This window comes from Benincasa hispida, chromosome 5 (assembly GCF_027475165.1).
Source record: "Benincasa hispida cultivar pf3 chromosome 5, pf3_genome.v1.1, whole genome shotgun sequence".
NCBI classification, from domain to species: Eukaryota; Viridiplantae; Streptophyta; class Magnoliopsida; order Cucurbitales; family Cucurbitaceae; genus Benincasa; species Benincasa hispida.
The window spans coordinates 68,894,817-68,914,778 of NC_143482.1; the positions used below are offsets into that span (position 1 = coordinate 68,894,817).

Below are 19,962 nucleotides of genomic sequence, written 5' to 3' on the forward strand. Positions count from 1 at the left end.
GATAATTTGTAGCATTATTGGCTTCATCTTAAATCTGGCACCTTCGGCTAATGGTCGTAAGATCCGAGAAGTCATATAAGTACAGTGATTTATAATCTCAAATTTGTCTATTGCGATAATTTACCAAAAGTATAGGATATGTCAGTCTCAATGCATTGTTCATCGCGTTGTTGCCTTCATTATTAATTACATTCAATGCTACTAGATTATTAATCGTGTTGGGAGCTATTAGGTTGTTTAGTTGGTTTGCTGTTGCTTTAGCTTTGTTCCTTTGACGTCTTTTCTTGTTGGTTCTTATGCGTCGATGAAAGGTTTGCTCGATTTTAGGTTATACACCAGTTCAGGCGATGTGCCTTTATTCATATAATGTTTTACACCCCTTCTCGGACAAGGATGCAATACACCCAAAATCGAGTTCCTGCAAAAATGATAAACATAAATTAGTTACCATAGTACCCGACAATAACGTAAAAAACTTGTTGCATTTTGAAAGATGTGATGATTGTTAGCCTTATGTCGTGCTCTTAAATTTAAGTGAAATGAATTTTTTAGTTAAATACAATGTTTTCTCTAACTAAACCCAAGTATAAGTTTAATTAGAGTACTTCCTAGTGAGATCCAAGGTCGAACTCAAGGATATACGACTAAGTAATGAAAATAATTGTTTGATCTTGACGCAGTGAGTTGCTATTTAAATGTACGGTAGAAAGATGCGATGAAAGTAATATTTATTATCTGATAGGATACCTATACTACTGGTGGAATTAATGATGATATGGATGCGATGAGATTTGTAAGTGCTAAATGAAGCCGTGCAAGGTAAGGATGAATAAGATATCAATGACTAGATAGGGTTGAGAGAGATCCATTAATATTTTTCCTAAACGATGCATAAGTCATGCGCTCATGTGATAAACTCTTAAAGTAATAACTTCACCTCTCGGTGTCTTAAGCCACAGTGTCCTATCTTTAGGATGCATGTGTTGAGTTTTGGTTTCGATAGGTTAACTTTATTTCTAAAGTTACTTCTATCCTTGTTTAGCGAGTTCCACATCATTTTACTCTCTCAAGTAGCAAATTGTTTCTTACTCAGATCAATCTCTCGAACTGATCTGAGCAAACCTTTTTGCACACACTAAACAAGTTGAACACCTACTTATGCACAATTGAGCAAAAATGTTATTTATCTTTCTCAACCCATGAGGACTTTAGTTACTCATGCTCGTGAAAATAAACATGGATGGATATAATATGGAAGTAATTACATTCATATTAAAAAAAAAAAGAGTTGTTCAATCTCTAGGAACTTAGTACAAATGAAGATGAAAATAATAATGTAAAAAAATTCAAATAGGCACTGCCAAACCGACGGTCACAATCTCTTGCTCTCTTTGGTTTTCAGTGGTGGTTGCTTCAGTTAGGTTGCAACGATGTGAATGTCTCTCTCTTTTTATGTTATTTTCTTTTATTTCATTTCTATTTTATATGGGTTTTAACTTTTATTTATTTTGTATTATTTAATAAGAATGTTCATATTTTATAAAAAAGAATTTCCACTTTTTATATAACAATGAATAAAAAATAGTATGCAAGATATTTTCTTCTTTTTTTACACCTCATTTTTAAAAAAATTATCATTTTTCTTTTAATAAAAGCATTTAAAAGATTTTTTTTTTTCAATCAATTTAAATTAAAATGGCTTGTAAATATAAATAAAATTAGTTCCATTATTTCCTTATTCTCCTGTAGTCTACCTTACAAAAATAAAATTTATTATTATTTTTTTTGTATTATATCGATATGTTTCCTTTGTGATTAATCCATATGCATATAAAAATATTGATAATGTTATATCAATATAATTTTTTAAAATATATTTTTATAATTATATATATTAGATGGAGAATTATTGTAAAAATAGTTTGATTTTATTATTTTTTAATAAAAAAGTATAAAACTAAAAAAACCATCAAAACTTATTTTGATTCTAAGAAAAAAATAGGAGAACACAATTATCAAACATATATTTTTGTTTTCACTTTTGAAAATATAAAAGCAAAAATAATTATCAAATACGTTTTATATCTTTTGTTTTAAAAAAAACAGAAAACAGAAAACAATAACCATATATAAAAACTGAAAATAAAAAATATATTTTTAATTGAGAAATTTTTAAAAATAGAAAATAAGAGAAACTATTTATATAAAATAACAAGAAGTCTATCCATGATAGAAACTGATAGAAGTCTTTGTTGATAGACGCCGATAGAAATTTATTTGTATCTATTATTTTTTTTTTATTATTTCTATAAATAGTTTAACATTTTTTCTATCTATGAATTTTTTTTTTTATAATTATTAATTAGGACCTTTATTTTTACAGTTGACCGAGTGTCGCACATGTTAATAATTTATCCTAACTTTAAATTTGCATGTCACATGAATTTGAAGTGATTTTTGCTTCATATGATTAGTTGGTGTAGGCCTATAGATGTCCACGGAATTTAAATTTAAATGTAATATTATATAATAATAATAATAATATAGCATTAAATAATTATATTAAATAAATAAATAGAGAATTGGGCGGCGACGAGGAACGGGGCGATGGCGGGAGCGGGAACGGAGAATGTATTCACCGTCTCCATTTAGCTCATTGAGAATTTCTTCCCCTACTCTCTCCTTCATTTATCGCCTAATAGGGAAATCTCTCCATTCGAGGTAGAGCTCCACGAGATCACATCCTCCTGAAAAATTGGACATCTCTGTGTAGCAATCACGGAGGAAAAAAAGGTAGAAACAAGGGAGTCCTGACAGGGAGTGAATTAGTGAATTTGGAGTATTAAGGGTAAAGTTGGAATGGAATAAAAAAGAAAATGAGATTGAAAGTTTAAATTATTTGCTATATTTGCAAATAATTAGTCTTTTTTGCCATTTAATATAATTCCTGTTAAAAGGAGAGAGAAAAAAAAAAGTAAAGGGACCCTGCTGCAGCCGTGAGACCCGTCAGTCCTCCCTCGCTCTCATCCGTCTCTCTCACCCACACTCGCCCCCGCGCCGTTCCGTCACCGCCGTCGTCCGCATGTGTTGTTGCCGTCAGTGAGTCTCTCTCTCTCTCTCTCTCTCTCAGACTTTCCTCTGCACAGCACCGCCAACCACCACCACGAACGTCGCCACTACGTTCTGACGACCGCTGTCGCCGTCGGTTGGTTGTGGGTAAGAGTTTTAGGTGTAGTTCTTGATTTATTTTGTAAAATCCCGAACAAACCATTAAGATTAAATTACCTATGATGCTTGGATGCTAGATTGGAGTTTTAGAGGCTTTCGAGGTGCTGTCCGACGAGATTAAGGTTCGACATTCTTTTTGGTAAGTTCTGTGGGTTTTGCTTGAAGTTCATAAGTACCGATTGGGTTGTGGCACAGTCTTAATGATACCCATAATGTGTTGATGTTAGATTTGGATTTTTGAAGGTTAATAGGGTATATGCTGCTGGAATTTGGGTTTGTAACCCTTATTTCTGGTTATGTTTAGGTTGGAAACTTATCTGAAGTTTTGGAGGTAGGTTTGGGTCAAACTACATTTGGGTAAGTTGTTTGGAGAGTTTGAAATGGTTTTATGTGTTGCAATTAAGTCCTAAAGATGGGGTTAGAAGTTTGATTATGATTTGTGTTCGGGGTTTGTGTTAACGGACAGCTGCATGTAATTGCCTCAAAGCACACTTAGCAATTTGCGGAGAAAGGAAGACAGAAAGCGGAAGCCATGTCCGTTCTGATTGTAACCAGTCTGGGGGACATTGTAATCGACCTGCACACTGACATGTGCCCCTTGACCTCCAAGAATTTCTTGAAGCTCTGCAAGTTAGTCAGTTCTTTCATTTTTTTTTGTTTTTTCTATTGGTTTTTATGTTTGGATTGTGTTAAGACTTAAGAGTACTCGTTCCGTTGTTTTACTAATGCTCTCTTTTTTCCGCCTTCATCAATGAACAACAATAGTTTTTGTTATTCAAGCACTGAAATATTTCATTTTCTGGGCGGAAATGTTCATTTTCGTATTATAAGATATACCTGATTTACGATGGCTAACTAGTCTACTTGATGTGAAGAATTCGGCTTAATAGTTTCTATGTCATCTTTTTTATTCTTTATTATTTTCACCTGGACTGCTGCAGAATTAAGTACTACAATGGGTGTCTGTTTCATACAATACAGAAGGACTTTACTGCTCAGACTGGTGACCCCACTGGCACTGGGACTGGTGGCGACTCAATCTATAAGTATGTTTTTGATCTTACACGCTGAATTTCGTTGTGAAACTTTTCTTGTTTAGTTTTTGTATTACATTGCTTGCTGGCTGCATTAGATTCGGAATAATCAAAATTTTGAACTTGAAGGCATTTTATGCCTATCATGTTTTTTGACCATGTCATCTAATCTTCTTTCTTGATCTTTAAACTTCAGATTTCTATATGGGGACCAGGCTCGATTTTTCAGTGATGAGATTCGTCTCGATTTGAAGCATTCTAAGACTGGCACAGTTGCTATGGCCAGTGCTGGAGAAAATCTTAATGCTTCTCAGGTACTATTGATATGTGAATTTGCAATGGCCAGTTCTCTGAAATTTACCTGCTTGCACTACATTAGGAACTAAGATGACATTCATGTGCTTTTTTGTTTTCAGTTTTATTTTACTTTGCGTGATGATCTCGAGTACCTTGATGGCAAGCACACTGTAAGTCTCCTAACACACTTACCTATGCTCTTTCCCTCTCCCACTGTCCCGGTGTGGTCTCTGACTCACTCATCTCTAATATGCCTTCTTAGTATCCAATTTACAAACCATAAGAAAAGGAAGACAATGTTCACATTCCCCACACCAAAAAAAAAATAAAATAAAATAAAAAAATCACAGGGTTAACTATCTGTGCAAATAATTACTCTGTAGTCTGTATCATGTATTCAATCTAGGGTTTTTTTCAGCACTAACTCATCATTGAAATGGATGACATGTTTAACTGTGTTTCTGATAGTGTCCTTGCCCTGCACAATGCATTCTAAGACTTTCTCATGGAAGGGTGAATTGTTAAGGGGATTTAGGGTGTAGCAGTAAAAGCTTATTTTTCAGACTGTCTTTGATGGCCAAAGGATAAAAAGGGCATTGAAGCAATTTAGTGGGAGGTTTACTATGAGGAATAGAATAATTTTCCTAGATTCTTAAAGAACCTTCTCATCTTTGGGATATTTCTCGTCTTTCTGCTCCTTTTTGGAGCTCTTGTTATAAAGAGTTTCATAGTTCTTTCATTCTTATGTCCATAGCTTATTTCGGTGAAATATAAGTATTGTAAATAATTATATGAACTTATTGATTAGAATTTACTGAGTTAGATTTCTTCAATAAGTACTGGTTTGGGGTAATTAACAAAGCTAATTGCATTTATTCTGATGGTAAAAGTAGATGTTTCTTTTGTGTTTATGATAATTTGTGTTACTAAAGCATTCTCCAACATTGCAGGTTTTTGGAGAGGTTGCTGAAGGACTTGACACCTTGATTAGGATTAATGAAGCCTATGCAGATGAGAAGGGCAGACCATACAAAAACATCCGGTATGTGTCTGAGAAAAGAAAAACTTTTCATTAATGTTTGAGAAATACAAAAGGGAGTGCTAAGTGTCCAAAGGAATAAATAGATAACCAAAAATTACTCCCATTGGCATGCACCGTTGAAGGATTACATTTCAGAAGGAATTTGAAAGTGTAGACCTACTGGAGATCAAAATTTAATATTATTCCATGAAATTGTTATAACCTTGAGATTCTTTTTGCCAGTTTAGTTTAATGATAGTTGGTATCTTGTATTTCTCTAGTGATTGCAAATTTATCATATTTTTTTCTCAAATATTTTGTTTCATATTAAAATGGTATCTATTTGATCAGAATCAAGCATACTTATATACTGGATGATCCATTTGATGATCCACCGCAGTTAGCTGAGCTGATTCCAGGTTCTTCTCCTGAAGGGAAACCAAAAGATGAGGTAGGAAATATTTGTTATAATCTATATTTTGGTGGAGGTTTAATGATGATGAGATTCTAGTGTTTGACTTAGCTGATCTCTAAATTTTCAAGTTGATTTAGATAAGAAATTTATCCTTCCCATGAATTGTTCTTTTAATGTTTCAAATCCTTGGCTGTAAGAAATGATGGTATCTAACTTATTATTGTTGAAGTTTAATCTGAAGTATGGGATCTTGAGAGTTGTTCTTGTGGGATGTATATACTTTGGGTTTAATTGGCAGCTTTAAATATGTGAAAATTTGGGGGAATTGTTTGTACAGAGCAAGTTTTCTCTGAAACACAAGAAAACTCACAAAATAATACATTCTTATTGCCATTGTGGCTTCAGTGCATAGTTGCGTACACACTAATTTGGTTCCACAAAATTTTCATCTTTCTCCTTGGAGCAGTTTGTCTTGAGCCGTATAAATCTGAACCCTATGTTTTATGCATAACCATCTTTTGTTATGATAATTACAAGTCTACTATAGCCTGGTCTTTTGTAAGTATGATCTTGATTCTTGCTTTGGTTTTGTAAAATTGGAGCTGTATTTTTGCAGTTCTTTTGGGTTTTCTCTTGCCCCTTGTCCCTTGTTTGTCAGGCTCTTTTTCTTTTGTTGGGTTTTTTCTTACTTGGATTCCTTTTTTTCCCTTCAATGAAAGCTTTTTTTTTATTAGAAAAATGGTGGAAAAGCTAAGGGGTTCATAGTAGTAGTGAAACAAGGGGTATCACGAGTGGACGCATTTCTACGTTTTTCCAGGGTTTCTTCTTATACAAAGTTGTTTCAAGATTTTCCTCTCTATGCTTTTTAAAAATTTTATTATTTATTTTTTTATTATTGCCAACACTAGGACTCCATTTTGTAATTGGTTGTTTTGTGTGGTTTATCCTTTATGTTGGTTTTGTCTGGTGGCTCCTTGTGTTGGTTTTTCCTTGGTTTCTTGTCTGTCCTTTTTCCTGAGTTTTCAGTAAGACAAGTTTTGGAAGTTCATAAAAGGCTCATTTCACTAAAAGGCCCCGGATTTCAGTTATCTATTAGAGAAGGAAGAAAGGCATTTGGAAGAAGGGGATTAGATAAGCACCATTATCTTGGTTGGAGTTGGACATAACTGAATGGGATGCATAAATAGGAGAGAGGAAGAAACAGTAGGTCATGTCATGAGTTTGGAATTGGAGGAAAGTCTCTCAAAAGACTTCCTACTACTTGTACAAGAAAGAGGCAAGGTGGTCAAAGATTTATTTTACAGGGGATAAAATGGAAACCTTTTATCATGAAACGAAGGAGTCATGTGGCCAGCTTGTTCTTTGCTCAAATATCATGCATCTTCTTGAAGTGCACTGTCAAATTATTTTCATTTTCCCTGTACTTAATACTAATAGAGGGTCTATTTGTAAGCTCTTAATGGGAGTAGTATAATTTTTTTGTATGTAAATTTTTGGTTAAATTGCTAATTTGATCCTTATGGTTTGTAGTAAGTTAGAATTTAGTCCCTATGGTTTATATTTAGAATTTAGTCCCTATAGTTTGATAAAACCCTCATAAGTAGTCCCTATAGGGACTATTTATTATCTGAATTTTACGAAATCATTGGGATTATTTAAGAAGTTTTATCAAACCATAAGGATTGAACTCTTTAACTTTTAAAACCATAGGGGCTAAACAATAACTATCTCCAAATCATAAGGACCAAATTTGTAATTTAACCTAAATTTTTAATTTACCAATGAAAAATTATATATATATGGCAACAGAAATCATTTCATTCATATGGTGAATACAGAAGTCCTATTGAGAGTAGTTACAAAAAATACTTCCACTGGTTAATCAGTATACTCCAGATAAAGCTAAAAAATAAGTGGACTCAATGTTTTTATCTGAGAAGATGTAATCATTCTGCTCCAACAATCTTCATTCTGTATTTTTCATCTGGTTACTGAGTTCGAACCTAAGGAACTTTCCTTTGTAAGTATGCGCCTAATTTGTGATATATTCCCTCTACTGTGAGAAGGTTGTTGATGAGGTGCGATTGGAAGATGATTGGGTGCCACTGGATGAACAATTAGGTCCAGAAGAACTTGAAGAGGTTTTTCGTGCAAAGGAAGCTCACTCCAGAGCTGTTGTGCTTGAAACTGTAAGTTTCATTTCATGCTCTAGTCCTACATGTAATCTTCATCTTCATCATTTGTCTACTTGGTTTTACACTCTTTATGTCCAACTTTTGCTGGACAGATTGGAGATATTCCTGATGCTGAGATAAAGCCTCCTGATAATGTGCTATTTGTTTGTAAATTGAATCCAGTTACAGAAGTGAGTTCCTACTTCTCTCACTGATATAATGTTTTTTTTTATTATATTTATATAGTTTTAACTTTTAAGTATACCAATGATTGTTTTGATTGGTTTATGTCTGAATGCAGGATGAGGACTTGCATACTATCTTCTCCCGTTTTGGCACTGTATTATCGTAAGTAATTGTCAATAAGCATCAATATATTTTTTGATTTCTACATCACGTGTTTTTTTAATAAATCATGTGGTTTCAGGGCTGAAGTTATCCGTGATTATAAGACTGGAGATAGTTTATGCTATGCCTTCATAGGTGAGTTGAAATTTATGCTTTTCATGGTGACAAACTTGGACCAAAGTTGTGCAGTTTTATTTTCTTTCTTCTATTTAAAAAAAAGGCAGAAGAGAGAATTAGAATCTTGTTCTCTTAATTGGCCCACTATTATTTTTTTCTTTTTAATTTATTTTAAGAAACATAACTTCCATTATCAAAAGGAGAATAAAAAGAGGGGGGATGAGATATCCCCACACACCAACAGGTTACAAAAAAGAGGCTCAACTAGTGTAAATATGAGTTAGGCTATAATTACAAAAGAATTTAGAGGTAGAAGAACAAGTAGAAGCAAAAAGAGTGACAAGATCCCCAAAACATCCCTATTTTGTTCATGGGCACGAAAGATCCTCAAGTTTCATTCAAACCAAAGGCCCCAGAGAAGGGCAAAGACCCCATTGGACGAAAGGCTTTTCGCCTGAGCATGAAACCTGGGACCTTCAATAAGCTGAAGAAGAACCTCAAAGGCTTTGCTAGGCCAACACCATTGCAAGTTGAACAAGCTAAACAACCTTCCTCAACAATCTGTGACAAAGGGGGGCAAAAAGAGAAAAGATGCATCAAGGACTCCTCACTTCTTTTACAAAGAACACACCAATTAGGGGTAAGAGCATAATAGGGTTCTTTGGATTCTTCAATAAGTATTCAGCCTTTCAAAGGAGCAAATCCTTAAGAAGACTTTGACCTTCTTAGGATAACTGGCTTTCCATAGAAGATTAGAACTCAAGTCTGTTCAGAGCAGCCTCCTTCACAGCAAGCTTGGGAGAGAAAGACTTAACTGAAAAGAGGCCATCATTTTCCAACATCCACATGATAACATCTCTATTATTAGGTCTCGAGGCTTGGAGTTTGGTCACAAGATTAACCCAGTCATCAAATTCGGCATCAGTAAAAATTCTTCAAAACTTTTTTAAATCCCAAACACAGAGACAGTCAGACCAACAATGGTTGATCATCATCAGAGTCCTTAGCAGTCACAATTCTGTAAAGTCTAGGAAATTCCACACGAAGAGGCGAGTCAATGAGCCATTTATCTTTCCAGAATCTGGTTTTATCCCCACAACCAGTTTTGACTTTGTACCAATCCTTTGAGAGTGATATTTTTCATAATTTGAGTCCATGGCCTTTTAAGCCACCGATAGCCGTTCATGGAAGGCCACCAACTATTCTCAGATCATGTATATTTAGAAGCAATCACCTGCCTCTAGAGAGCAGCCTTTTCTGTGAGAAATCTCCAACCCCATTTGACTAGAAAAGCATGATTCTTTATAGTGACATTGCCAATACCCAAACCTCGATTTTAGTCGGAAGAGAGGTAGTTTCCCAATTAATCAGATTAGAGGCCCATACTCCTTGCTACCTTTCCAAAAAGAAGTTTCTAATTAGTCTTTCCAAGGAATGAATCTGTTGGGGCAAGCAAATATCAAGAAATAGTAAAGAGGGATTCTGTAAGAATAGACTTGACCAAAGTAATTCTACCCCTCCAGAGAGGAGAAGATTCTTCCAGTGCTCTTTCTTTCTTTCAACTTTATCAATGACAGGTTGCCAAAAAGAAGCCTTTTTGCCAATACAAGTTCAAACACTTCTAGGATCCTCGTTATTGTACAGTTTGTGCTTTCAGTCAATCTAATAAAAGCTCTCTTATTTCCTTGGTCTTTTTTCGTTGTTTTTCTTCTTCATTTTATTTTATTTTATTTATTATTATTTAAAAGGTTACACCGTGCTGATTCTAGTCCCAAGGTTATGCATGTACATGCTATTCTTTCATGTTACTGATTCTAAAATGGAAGCACAAGGGATGGTCCTGTCTAAAAGACTAGATTCAGGAAAGAGATCAAATCCCCGGGGACCAACAAGAATATTTTGAGCTTCTTGACCATAAGATATTGTTCAAAGTAACTTTTGGGATGTTCAGATGCAATTTCCTTTGTTGATGTAGGTATAGTTTATAATTTGGACGTCTTTTATAGTTCTCTTTTTATAATATAAGATCATTTAGATTAGACCGCTAAGGGATGGAAAAGTAAGAATGAGATTTGGATCTCGCCAAAAAAATTAGCTATTGTTTTTGGGAAATACACCAATCCTCCAGCTAGACCTTGCATGGAGATGTGTTTTTGAATCTTACCCATTCAGGTGTAGATATGATGTTGAAGATGTGAATGAACTGTGATATGATGGTCATATATTTGCAAGTTTTTTTTATTGAATTCTTTTTTAGGAAACTGAAAATATGCTAATCATGAAAAATTTTTTAGCTGAATTTTCTTCTTAGTGTTTTACGGTGTAGGAACAGAGTTTACCAAAGAATTGGGATGTTGATGCATTATACTGGTTATGGATTATGTTTAATTATCATTATTGAGACCAAATTGTGCCATTTTTTTTTGGGACTTTTTGTAACTTCTCCATGCAATGACATTAAAATGTGCAACTTCTCTATGGTGTTCTAGTTTATCTCCATAATCCTTATAGCTATCTTATTTTCTTCTAATTACCATAGTCTATGTAGAGCTGGCTGTGCAAACTTCATTTCCAGCATGGGTTGGTGTTCAATTCTTAGTTCTAATTTAAAATTTTCAGCTGATTCAATCTTATTTTGTCGTGGGCAGAGTTCGAGACAAAAGAGGCATGTGAACAAGCATATTTTAAGGTGTGTTAAAAAGAAAGACATGTGCCCCCATTGCTCCATTGCCATTGCTAAAAAGTCATTTTTTTAATCTTAATTATTCTTATAGAGTATCTGATCTTGGTTTTTCTTTATTTGTTTGTTGACCGAAGATGGACAATGCTCTGATTGATGATAGAAGGATACATGTGGATTTCAGTCAAAGTGTTGCAAAACTCTGGTCCCAATACCGGCGCAAAGATTACTCGGCAGATAAAGGTGAGAGAATACAATATTCAATGAAGTAACTGGTTGGTTTTTGTTCATTCCTCCACCGTCTGATGATCCGTTCAATCTGATGCTGCATTTGATTGCATTGGCTCCTTGGTTCAGAGACAACAGGCTTTTTATTACAGCCATCCCTGCTAAGAAGAGCAACAAGTATATGGTGAAACATGTATAAGAGAAATTTGGAATCTAGAGTGCTCTATGTCCTAGAGAATAGAGAGGGGTCAATGTCAGCATGATGTGGATTGGTGAAGTTTTGGGCCTCCCCTGCATGTTTTGTGGTTCAACAGATCAATGTTCTCATTTTCGTTTGTTCTTGGAGCATTCAGTTTACCATCTCAACCCTTTCTTTACATCTAATTGGTTGTTTTCTCCCCCATGATTTCAGTCACTGTTTTTGTATTGATTGTTTTGTGATCAACTATGGATCATTTAGTTTCTACCTTATGATGGGATGATTGTGTTTGATGATATTTGGATTGTTGTTTTGTTTGGTTTTGCCCTTTTGTGTCGGTGAGGGGTGGATCTTGGCTCATCAATCCAGCAGTCATCTCTCTGTATTATCTTGCTCTTATGTTTGCCCTTTCCCTTGGTTTTGTGTTTTATCCTTTTTTGGGGTTCTCCATTGGAATCTCTTTGGATATTTTATTTATAAATGAAATTGTTTCTTATTAAAAAAAAAAAAGAAAAAGAAAAACTGGCTAGTCTCTGTTAGAGTAAAAATTGGTCGCAAACCTTTTGTGTAGTTTGATATTTATCTCCTTTTCTTTTTCCCCTCTTTCACTTGTATTTCTAACCATATAATTTATGGAATAAAACTGAAGAATTTCTCAGCTTGAACTTACTGTTACTGCTTTTGGGCGCAGGTAGAGGTTGCTTTAAATGTGGTGCTTCCGACCATATGGCTAAGGATTGCACTGGTGGATCTACAAGGTTCATCTTGAAGGATGATAATGTACAACATGGTGGAGATGAATCAAGGTTTCTGAAGTTTGCACTGAGTGTCCCCCATTCCCCCCCTTCCCCCCCTTCTCTCTCTCTCTGATTACAGTTGAATTGTTGTTGTAGGTATGACTTTGTTTTTGATGAGGAAAATGGAATTAACCATAGGAAAGAAAAGAGATATCGAGATCATGATAGAGATAAGCATTTTGAGAGGCCAAACGCTAGGAAGCAAAGCTCCACTGGGCATGAGCGATACACAGAAAAGAAGAGTTCAAGTGATAGGCATGAAACAAATGATCGAAATAGATTCAGGGAAAGAGAGATGCATCGAGAATATAAAGACGGGCAATCTAGTGGACACAGAGGAGACAAGGATGACTTTGATGAACGAAGGGACCATGAACAAAGGAAGAGACAGAGTGACCGGGATGATCATAGGGAGTTGAATTATAAAAAAAGATCTTCAAATGATAATGACGCTTATGACAAGAAGGATTATGAAGCTAATAGAAACAGAAGTGGAAGAGAATATAGTGACAAGTCAGAGAGGAGGAAGGATGATGAGTTTTATGGCAGAAGGCATGCAGATAAGAGTAGCCATGAAGAGAAAAGGTACATGGGAAATGGCAGAAGAAAAATTACAGATGATAGTCGGGAATATAGGAAGGATGAAAGAGTTTGTGGAAAAAGAAATTTCGACAGTGACAAAGCAGAGATGAAAGACGAGCTACATTATAAGAAAAAATATACAGATGGTTACAAGGACAGGAGAGACGAGCGAGAACCCAGAAAACGAAGCAAGGACGATTACAAGGAAAGATAAAGAATGAGTTTGTTAAATTGAAAGAACTGCAGATGACAGTTAAACTCTCTCCAGTAGATAGAATGTCACAAGGGCCGAAGCACTTCATGGTTGTCTTCTATGGTAAAATGCCTCTTGAAAATTCAAAAAGAAACAAAAGAAAAAAGGGCTGTGGACACAATTTACTGCGTTTCAACCCTTGTAAGTAGGCTCCTTTTTCCAAAGCCTTATTCTGTAATGATATCACCACTTGTAACTTAACGTAAGTTCGCATCTTCCCCTTTTTCAATTCATTCTTCAGTAATGATATATGACGGTTCCTTTTTGTATGATCTTGTAGATTCATTGGAAGTTTGAACCAAACAATGCAATGATCAAAGACAAATTTGATATATATATTTTTTTCCTTCTTTTTTTTTTTTTGTGTGAGATCGATGTTCTTAATTGGAAATAGTGAGGAAGGAACCAAAGTAGGTGGGATGTAAAATGGAGGACCAAAGTAACTTTAAATCGAGACAGCTACGTATAGGGATGCTGCCTATATTGGTGGTGGTGCAGGGAGAAGCTACGAAGTACACTAAATTAATAGCCAATCATTTGTCAGAAGTTCCAAATTATAAAGCCAAAGAAATTATGAACACCACTGGAGGGACCATCAGAAAAACACAACCATTAACATTTAGGCTACACAGAAAATCCATAATTAGGCTATTTCAAACCAACATTAAATATGTGAAAAAGGTTCTTCAATATTTCCTTTTCATATAAAAAGGTTTATAGGTGAACATGTAATTAAACAAGACTGATCTTGTTTCATTTCATTTCCACCAATTATATATTGGGATGAAATTCATGTACTATGTAGTTTCCATCTTGAGTTGTGCTTCTATTTGTGTAGTCTATATTTTAAAAAATACAATTGCAAATGAATCATGCATGATTGGATGATTTTGATTCCTTGGTTTAATTTTATGGTATTTTTACCACATTCAAACGCTAAGAAGTTGAAAAAAAGTAGTTTTGAAGTAATTATATATTATTTGGCGTTGGCGGTCGGTCTTCATACATGTATATAAGTTTATGTCCTTGTCTTAAAATAATTTTATTTTGGGAAATTGGGGTCGATAACCTAAAATTTGGACCCATAATGTCAAATGACCCTCCGCTAATGTCATCACCATATCAGATTACAAAATTGCCCTCTCCTTTGTCTCCCATACGAAATACCCCTCTCTTCAAACGTAACGATCTTCCTAGAAGGTGTCACTTGATATGCTTGTGTGGAAGTGTCGCTCAATCTCACTTTGCAAAATCATCATCCATTTGCTGCCGCATTCGAAGCTCTTGGGTAAGTGAATTTAATCTTCGTCGTGCATGTTGTGTCTGTTTAGGTTTCGTTGGGTTGGAATCAACCGAAACATTCCGTGGGTTTCGGGGTTTAGTAATCGGTCACGTCTCTTTTTATTTTGGGTTTTGATGTGTTCTGCGTGGGTTGAGGATGAAGACGATATAGTTAGAGCTAGATAAGGTGAGAACGAGATTTACGAGAGGGAGAGCAAGATCAACGAGATTGAGACTGGCGAGAACTAGATCAGGGAGAGTGAGATGAGCAAGATCATAATAGGCGAGGGTGATATATGTGAGAGCAAGACAAGCTAGAATGAGTTCAGCGAGCGAATAATAGGCGAGAGCAAGACAAGCGAGAGCAAGTATAACAAGACTTTTAACAGTATGTATTGTTACTGATTTTTTTGAAGAACTTGTTAACTGATAGATTGAATGTTCATATAAGTAATTTTAGATGTCAAAACCTTTGAAAATATGAAGTTGATCAGTTTTCCAGGCAAGTAACGAGTCTGGCCCCCAACAAGATTGTGAAAGAGAAGCTTACTCGAGGGCAGTTAGAGATATTCAAGAGAATAGTTTTTGGGCAATTTTTAGACATTGACCTCGTATTCAACAACCCACTTATCCACAATATGTTGTTAAGGAAGTGAAGAAGTAGAGAGCGGACTCGATCAGCTTCTTTGTTAGAGGAAAGGTTCTCACATTTTCGAATGACGATTTTTTGTTGATTACTAGTTTGTGGAGGTCCCTTGCGCAAGTTGTTCAGAGTGAGGAGTCCTCACAAGAACTTGCAACAAAGTATTTTGGCAATCAGTTGACTTCGGACGCATTCCATTTGAATTTACTAGAAGAAGAATACAAGAAATTGGAGTTCGAAAATGATGATGATGCTGATTAGATCACCTTAATGTATTACATGGAGGTTGCAATGATGGGAAAGAACAAGCAGAAAAGTGCAATGATGGGAAAGCTCACCATCCTACCAATTGGAATAATGGTAACATTTACTACACTTGTGAATAGGGCTATGTTGGTTGATTATTACATGTCTTTAATGTTAAATTTGCTGTGTAAAGTCACCTTAATGCTCGAGATGAGGTATATAAACAGATTAAGAACAAGTCGACACTACATGCTGTCGTAGTATGGGGGGAAGAAGAAATGTATAAGGATTACGTTATGGGCAAATTTGACGTCAAGTGGGCAAATGTGAATTTTGTGTATACGAAAATAAACATCAGTGAACATTGGATGTTGATTGCAGTGGACCTAAATAAAGGCTAGTTGTTCATGTTCGATTCACTACCGTCCATCACATCAAAGAAGAAGCTAGAGTCTTGGCTTGAACCATTGACTTACACCTTGCTATCCCTCTTTCACTATTGTGACTTCAAACGTTGGAAGCTAGACCTAGAAATATCTCGTTGGAAAATATTCCGACCTACTACTACGAACATACAACACGGGTCCTTTGATTGTGGAATATTTGTAATCAAATTTTTAGAGCATTTGGTGCAGGTAGTGATCCTTCTGTAATCATTCAGGAGAAGATGAGTGATTATAGGATGCAGTTGATATGTCAGTTGTGGGTGAACACTCTATATTATTGATGTATATAAAATATCAATGTAATTTTACATGTGATGTATATAAAATGTTAGTGTAATTTTACATGTATATCGTATACAAATAGCGAGAGTTAGAGAGAGTGAGACTTCTAGACAACGAGACATTTACAGAATGAGTCATAAAGAGATATAAACATGTTAAGCAACGTTATTAGAGAGAGCGAGATTAGCGAGAGCGACACTAAGAGAGAGTAAGATAACTACAAAATGAGTCATAAAGAGATATAAACATGTCAAGTAACTTTACTATAGAGAGCGAGATTAGCGAGAGCGACACTAAGAGAGAGCAAGACAATTACAGAACGAGTCATAAAGAGATAGCAAGATGTTAAGTAACTTTACTATAGAGTGTGGGATTAATGAGAGCGATATTGAGAGAGAGCGAGACAATTACAGAACAAGTCATAAAGAGAGATAACAAGATGTTAAGTAACTTTACTATAGAAATAAAGATTAGCAAGAGCGACACTAAGAGAGAGCAAGACAATTACAATTTAAAAGTATACATTATTCTTGGAAAGTGGCACATACAAGTTAAACACCTTAGACAATGGATATTTGTTTGTACATAAAGCATATGGTGAAGATTAAAAGTAGCACATAAAAAATCAATCTCGACCAACATTTGAATAATTTCTACTATGTTCAACGCTGAACGTGAGCGGTTCACTGTAGTTTTGTTGATTATGTTCATAATTCCCACACCTACCACATTTTACTTATCTGCAATGTTCTCCTTTAGATGGTATTCTTCATAGTCTTTGGCACACAACCTATCCTGGAGGTCTCTTCCATTCAGATGTGTGACCGAACGGATTTAGGCTCTGCAGAAGCAGCCATGAGGGAGTCAACGTTATACAATCGGCTGTAAAGACTTCCGATGGGGTTGTTTCGTTCCCAGGAAGTCATAGTTGCATGCGAACATGAAATACCGAGTGAGTCAAATTTCTTACACGTGCATTCCTTCTATGAAGGTTCACAATACCGTCCAATCAATTGTCCCACACATGGGCCCTATACAATCAATCGGCTCAACTCGATATCCTTTGCCCTTATCACACTCACTTGCTAATCGGTTTTCACAATAGTTCGAGTGTAACACCGTTCAAGATGCCCAATAATTTCTTCGTTTATAAAACCACGACTGGATAAAGCCTTTAACATGTTCCAATAAGCACATTATGGGTAGCAGTAGATATTTTTTAGTTAAGGAATTGAAATACTCTGCACTATTGGACATCATGTTGTCGTATCTTCGTTATGTTTGGTAAACAGTGCCCACCTATCAAGACCAAAGGTTACAATACCATCTCGAAAACTACGAAGTTGGTCCTAGTATGCTTCATCATTAAACATCTCAACAACCATACTGCCTTTAAAGTTTGAAATAATATTATTTTTATATGGTATATGCACAATCTATGAAATGCCGTGGAAAAAACTGCACGAATGACATTGCCAATAGATACCCTCTAATGGACAAGAACACCAAATTAGGGAGTTCTCTAATGGCACACTTCAGATTAGACATAAACTATTTCCATGCTCGATCAGTTTTATTGTCCACTATAACACATGCTAGTGGGTATATTTGGTTGTTATTGTCCATGGAAACGCCGACCAACATGGTCCCTTTGTGTTTTTTTTTTCAAATGTGACCCATCAACAATTATCACAAGCCAACAACTTGCAAAACCTCTAATACAAGGCCCTAATGTCATAAACATGTACTTGAAATGCACATCATTTTCAAGTTTGATTTCAAACCTTATACCTGGATTCTCCATTTTTAATGCTTCACCGTAAGCATGTAAAACGATGAATGACTCTTCTGGAGTACTCCTAACAAAAGTATAGGCGGTTTTCCTTGCACGCCACGCTTTATCGTAACTTATGTTTATGTCGTACTCTTTCCTCATATCCTCAATGATGCGACGAGGTTTATAACACATCCTATGCCTATAAAATTGTCTTTGATTAGCTGGCTAACTATCGCAGTCTTGCTTGTCTATGGTCATGATTCAAAATTCCAATAGAACATGTGTACGACGGCATATACTTTGTGATCTTAAATATATTACACTCTGAGATTTTCACTACATGAAGGCTCCACTTGCAACTCTGTTCAATACATTTGACAGTGAACAAAAACTTACTTGACTTCCTTACTTTATAATCAAAATCATATTTATGGACAGAGTAGATAATCTCATTTTCAAGTCATTTTACTAAAAGAAAAAGTTGACCAACTTCAACATCTGTCCCAGATGAAGAGGTACCAGACATAATCGATTCTTCTCTATAACATGAAGACATGGAATTCAATCTTGTTGATCTCTCATTAACAACCACTTCAGGTCAACGCACCTCTGGACCACAATCCATAGAATTCAATCATACTGATATCTCTTTACCAGCCACGAAAGAATCACGTTCTTCTGAAGGACCACAATCCATTGAATTCAATTCTGCTAATTTCTCGTTACCAAGCACTAGTCTGTTACATTAAGTTTCTCTTTCTAAGTTCCATGGATTAGTGTCGTCATTGTCTATTGATAATATTGATGGCTGAGTGTTCATAAACAATAACATATCATCCTCTTCTCAATTAAGCTCATATGATTCCTCGTATTGTCTTTCTACCCCGTATCATTATAACTCATATTCAAATTTTCTTCATGGTTTGATTTTAGCATTACGAATAGCTGAACACTATAAAGATCTTCCTAGAAAAGAAGGAAGCGAGCAATACCATCGTTCTGTATGTACTGTAGAGGGGCTTAAGTTATATTTAACTCTCATGATAACATCAAACTCTGAAGAACTTACATTTGTATTCCTGTAACTGTGAGCTTTAAGTTCTTCATACTTCAATGTAATAGGCACAATAATTCCTATTAGCTCGCCCCCAATATACAAATTTTGGTTTTCATTCAAATCACCTCCATATCAAATGAGTACACACTTTTTTGTCATCCTACAAAGCAAGATAACATTTTTCATTAAGTTGTACAAGTAGATGAATATTGTCTAATACACAATTTCAATTTTGGGTCTCTCTCACTGTCACTCTCTTGCTCTTCTGACTCTCACTGTCGCTCTCTCTCACTCTCTCACTCTCTTTCCCGCTCTCTCTCGCTCTCGCGCTTTCTCGCTGCCTCTCTCTTGCTCTTTCTCTCAAAACCTAAACCCTTGGTAATGATCACTTTTACTCACTCACCCATTCCTTTCATTGTGCTATTTTTATACCTTTTTTGAGACCATGTTCTAACAAACACCAATGAAACCACGTTTTAGAAAAATATGTCCTGTTCTGAAAACTCCATTTCGTTTCTGAAAAACTCCGTTCTGAAAACCTCGCTCATTAAAACTTCGTTCAACAAAATCATAGTTCAAATGAAGTTTAGATTTTAAAGAACTCACCATTATACATTTAGCGTATTAATGATTTGAGGTTTTAGACCGATGATTTCGTGAAAATTGTCGAATAATTCGTACATTGACAGACAATCACATCACAATGGAAGAGTGAGAATAAGTGAAGCGAGAGCGAGATCAATATCGTGAAAGACAATTCCCGTAATCTGATATGGTAATGATGTCAGCGAAGGGCCATTTGACATTTTTTAATAAAATGGATCATTTGACATTATGAAACCAAATTTTAGATATCG

At 35.3% G+C, this 19,962-nt stretch overlaps 1 protein-coding gene across 8 annotated transcripts; it reads left to right on the forward strand.

Annotated features, from left to right (window-relative positions):
• Positions 1–2,827: 2,827 nt before the first annotated feature.
• CYP59 (cyclophilin 59) lies at positions 2,828–13,707 on the forward strand. Of its 8 annotated transcripts, none has more exons than XM_039031856.2 (17): positions 2,828–3,216; positions 3,306–3,367; positions 3,533–3,585; positions 3,695–3,858; positions 4,170–4,274; positions 4,459–4,576; positions 4,679–4,729; positions 5,510–5,601; positions 5,932–6,031; positions 8,062–8,184; positions 8,283–8,360; positions 8,471–8,517; positions 8,597–8,652; positions 11,283–11,323; positions 11,452–11,557; positions 12,433–12,547; positions 12,635–13,707. In XM_039031856.2, the coding sequence occupies exons 4-17, from the start codon at positions 3,761–3,763 to the stop codon at positions 13,332–13,334; spliced, it is 1,830 nt and encodes a 609-aa protein (XP_038887784.1). In that variant the 5' UTR covers positions 2,828–3,216; positions 3,306–3,367; positions 3,533–3,585; positions 3,695–3,760; the 3' UTR covers positions 13,335–13,707. The 8 variants fall into 8 exon arrangements, with proteins under 8 accessions (XP_038887784.1, XP_038887787.1, XP_038887785.1 ...); XM_039031857.2 differs by having other exon boundaries at positions 2,938–3,216; positions 3,472–3,585; XM_090313917.1 differs by having other exon boundaries at positions 2,980–3,216; positions 3,472–3,585; positions 4,210–4,274.
• The last annotated feature ends 6,255 nt before the right edge of the window (positions 13,708–19,962 follow it).

Coding starts and splice junctions, on each gene's coding strand:
- CYP59 (XM_039031856.2), top strand. CDS start 3,761: ATGTCCGTTCTGATTGTAACCAGTCTGGGGGACATTGTAATCGACCTG. Junction 6,032..8,061: donor AAGGGAAACCAAAAGATGAG/GTAGGAAATATT, acceptor TACTGTGAGAAG/GTTGTTGATGAGGTGCGATT. Junction 11,558..12,432: donor AGATTACTCGGCAGATAAAG/GTGAGAGAATAC, acceptor TTTTGGGCGCAG/GTAGAGGTTGCTTTAAATGT.